The sequence below is a fragment of the Drosophila novamexicana genome, unplaced genomic scaffold (genome assembly GCF_003285875.2).
Source record: "Drosophila novamexicana strain 15010-1031.04,08,12 unplaced genomic scaffold, DnovRS2.1 tig00001059-arrow-arrow-pilon, whole genome shotgun sequence".
NCBI lineage: Eukaryota > Metazoa > Arthropoda > Insecta > Diptera > Drosophilidae > Drosophila > Drosophila novamexicana.
In genome coordinates, this window is record NW_020824837.1 from 687,481 (window position 1) to 690,513 (window position 3,033).

Sequence of the window (3,033 nt, forward strand, 5' to 3'; positions counted from 1 at the left end):
ATAAATTCTTAAGCCAGTCTATAAATGTCAAGCAAATATCACGCGTAATCCAATCTAGTAAAAATTATAGACCCACAAACAAAACAAGGGAACAAAACCACACACAAGACGTTCTAATTATGATTGATGTGGCAAACAGGGACAACTCCAACAATATTTGGCCACGGCTTCAAGGTGTCCATTGAAAGGGCATCAAACGCGCACAAATGCCAAAAGGCAACTCAAGGAACTCGAATGCAAATCGTAAATATGAAATTATTTTAATATTTTGTTGGCACAACACAACAAATTTCAATATAATGTGAACGGGAATAGGGACAACCAACCGCACAGAGAGCGTGGAAAATGATCTATTGCCGTGTCGCAGAAGGTTGGGTTGAACAAGGACAAGGTCTGATCTTTGCTCAGGCAGATGCTGCAGCATCCTGTGCTGTTGTCCTTAGCCTTCGAAACCCAATTGCAATTTGAATTCAATTTAGAGCAGAGTTTGACTTGTGCCCTGAGACAGGCGAGAGAGGGCAGACAGGGGACAGAAGAGAGTCGAAGAAAAGAAGGCATTTGGTTTGTTTGCTTCTCGTTTTTGTATCTCGTTTTTTTTCTTTTGGGAAATGCATGACAAAAGGACATGTGCAACATTTAAGACTGTGCCCCTTTTCATTTTTTTTTTTTGACGCGCAGCCATTTTGACTGCGACTCAACATTAATCAAAGAGTCCTGCGGAATACTGCGCGTGTCCCGGGCGCTAAGAAGTCAATTTATCTATATATATGTATCGAAAAAGTGGGCAGGACTAATCCAAGAATAAGAAGTGTAGCCTGCAATTAGCTGCGGCCTCTATTATGTTGTGCAATGAATGAAAGTGAGATTGCAGCAAGTGTAGATCCTCCGGTTCCGCAAGATCTCTTAGATCCCGTAGATCCTTGCCCTTTCTATTGTTTGCCATTTGTAATTGCGCTGCCCACTTTCACACTCTAGCTGCGGGCCTCGACACCTGTGCCAGGACACACAGCTGGTGGGCCTGTTGGGTTTTGCCTTCTCTCCAGCTCTGACCTCATGGTAATTGCAGTTCCTGTGCGAGTTGGGGGTGTTGCGCCTTTAGCGGCTTAAGAGTTTAAGGTGTTGGCAAAAAAATAAATAACTTAAACGCTGCCGCACAACTTCAAAAAAGGAAATAGCAAAAAAAAAACTAACTGATGTTCTAATAGACAAGACTGTATTCATCAGCCGGTCAAGTCTTTGATATGCCTCAAGGCAGTAGCCACAATTCGCAGAACCTGAAACTACAAAACGCACCGACAACATAAATGGGGATTACTGTGCGTCCAATGCTACTTCTTCGTTCTCAAATAACTAAGGTGCATTCTTGAATAACCAAGGTGTTTACATTCTGATCAGTGCGAAACTTTCAGGTCTTGGATATAGCCTCCAAATATGTGTAAATTCCGAAGCACAAAGCTGTACCTTAATATGTATGTTTCTTTTGCTTGTTGGAGGAATGAGCTTAGCTATTTGAAATGTGAAATATGTTGCATATGTGCATACTATACGAAAGACCACATACCAAATTTGGTGTCTCTAGCTCGTATAATCCTCGAGTTATGTTTAAATAAGCAAGTCTCAAAATAGATATCTATCGATTTCGTGGAAAGCTATGGATCAATTCAAATAAACTTGACCTGGGCGAGCAGATCTTCTTCTTCTATGACAAACAGAAGGATATACTAGAACGACTCGTCCATTAATGCTGACCAAGAATATAAACAATTTATCTGATCCCAGCTCTTACACACTCTCACTAAATCATAAAACCCCTTAGTTCCTACTTTTATGTAGAAACTTCATATTTTCAGACATATTTTCTATTTTCGTTCACAACAACAAAAACTTTACCCTGCCCACAAAAGTCACATAAATTCAAAGATATTACACAGGAAACTAGCCAAATGATAAATCAGAATGGACAAAAGCTCCTCCAGACGCTCGTCGATCTGGGCGGTTGGCGGACAGTTCCGCAAATCGTCAACAGGCTGTCATCAAATAATACATATTGCGAGAAGTACTTTTTGGAACAGATCGTAAGGGACACATTGGCTGTGGGTGTGAAGGCTGGCATCATTGAGGAGTCCACAGAGGGTCTCTACAGGGCGCAGATCAGTTCGCCCTACGTCAAGCTCTTAAAGTCTGGTATTGCCAAATGAAGGTCTTGTTGATTTTAAATTTGAATATTCATAAATTGAATTTCGCAGCTAATCGCAATAAAATTTGCTGGCAATTTAGCAAAAATGTAACTATTTATCCATATGAGCACTTTTTTATTGGGTTTGAACTAGCGACTTCTCTTATATTGTTCCGACGCTCGAAAAATTGTTCTGCTTCAAGGCCAGCAGCTGATTCTTTTCCTGACTTTATGTTTATCTAGTGTAAAGGTGCATGAAAGGGGCGTGTCCCTTAGGACTTATTAATGAAACGTTTTAAATACAGATTAAAGGCAAGGCAACGAGCTCAGGCTCAAAGATGCAGCTTTCTTTTTTTATATATACATTTTTTTTTTTCAATTTTATGTGCGTCTCTTGTGATTTTTTAGGGCGTTGCACAACGCCTGTTGCAATGACATAAATTTGAAAATCGCAGGCAACACAACATAAATACACAAATAAATAAATACGAGCGGGCATTTGAGAGAGAGGCCTCAAGTAATTTAACGAAATTACGCATCGTTTAAGTTGTGATTTATGTGGCATAGAAACCAAAACCGAAACCGAAAACCCTTCAGCCTGAGATACACACACTGAGGCACACACACACACACTCGTATTGCCTCGTATTGTTAATGAGTCGAATTACACACACAGACACAGAGACATGGAAGAGGGGCAGCTAAAAGGGGGGCACACAGCGGCTGAGGCTCTGGCTGCTGAGTGGCCGCCGAAAGGTGTGACAATTGTTACACACACTCACTCACACACACACACTCAACACACGCACACTCAACACACAGATAAGGCCAGGCGCATGACTCTGGCAAGTTGGCAA

The 3,033-nt window shown here is 41.2% G+C and overlaps 1 protein-coding gene across 1 annotated transcript; it reads left to right on the forward strand.

The window, feature by feature from the left end:
- Positions 1-1,840: 1,840 nt before the first annotated feature.
- LOC115765917 lies at positions 1,841-2,441 on the forward strand. Its single transcript, XM_030709663.1, has 2 exons — positions 1,841-2,184; positions 2,247-2,441. Exons 1-2 carry the CDS (start codon positions 1,944-1,946, stop codon positions 2,417-2,419), a joined length of 414 nt encoding a protein of 137 aa, XP_030565523.1. The 5' UTR covers positions 1,841-1,943; the 3' UTR covers positions 2,420-2,441.
- Positions 2,442-3,033: the final 592 nt, after the last annotated feature.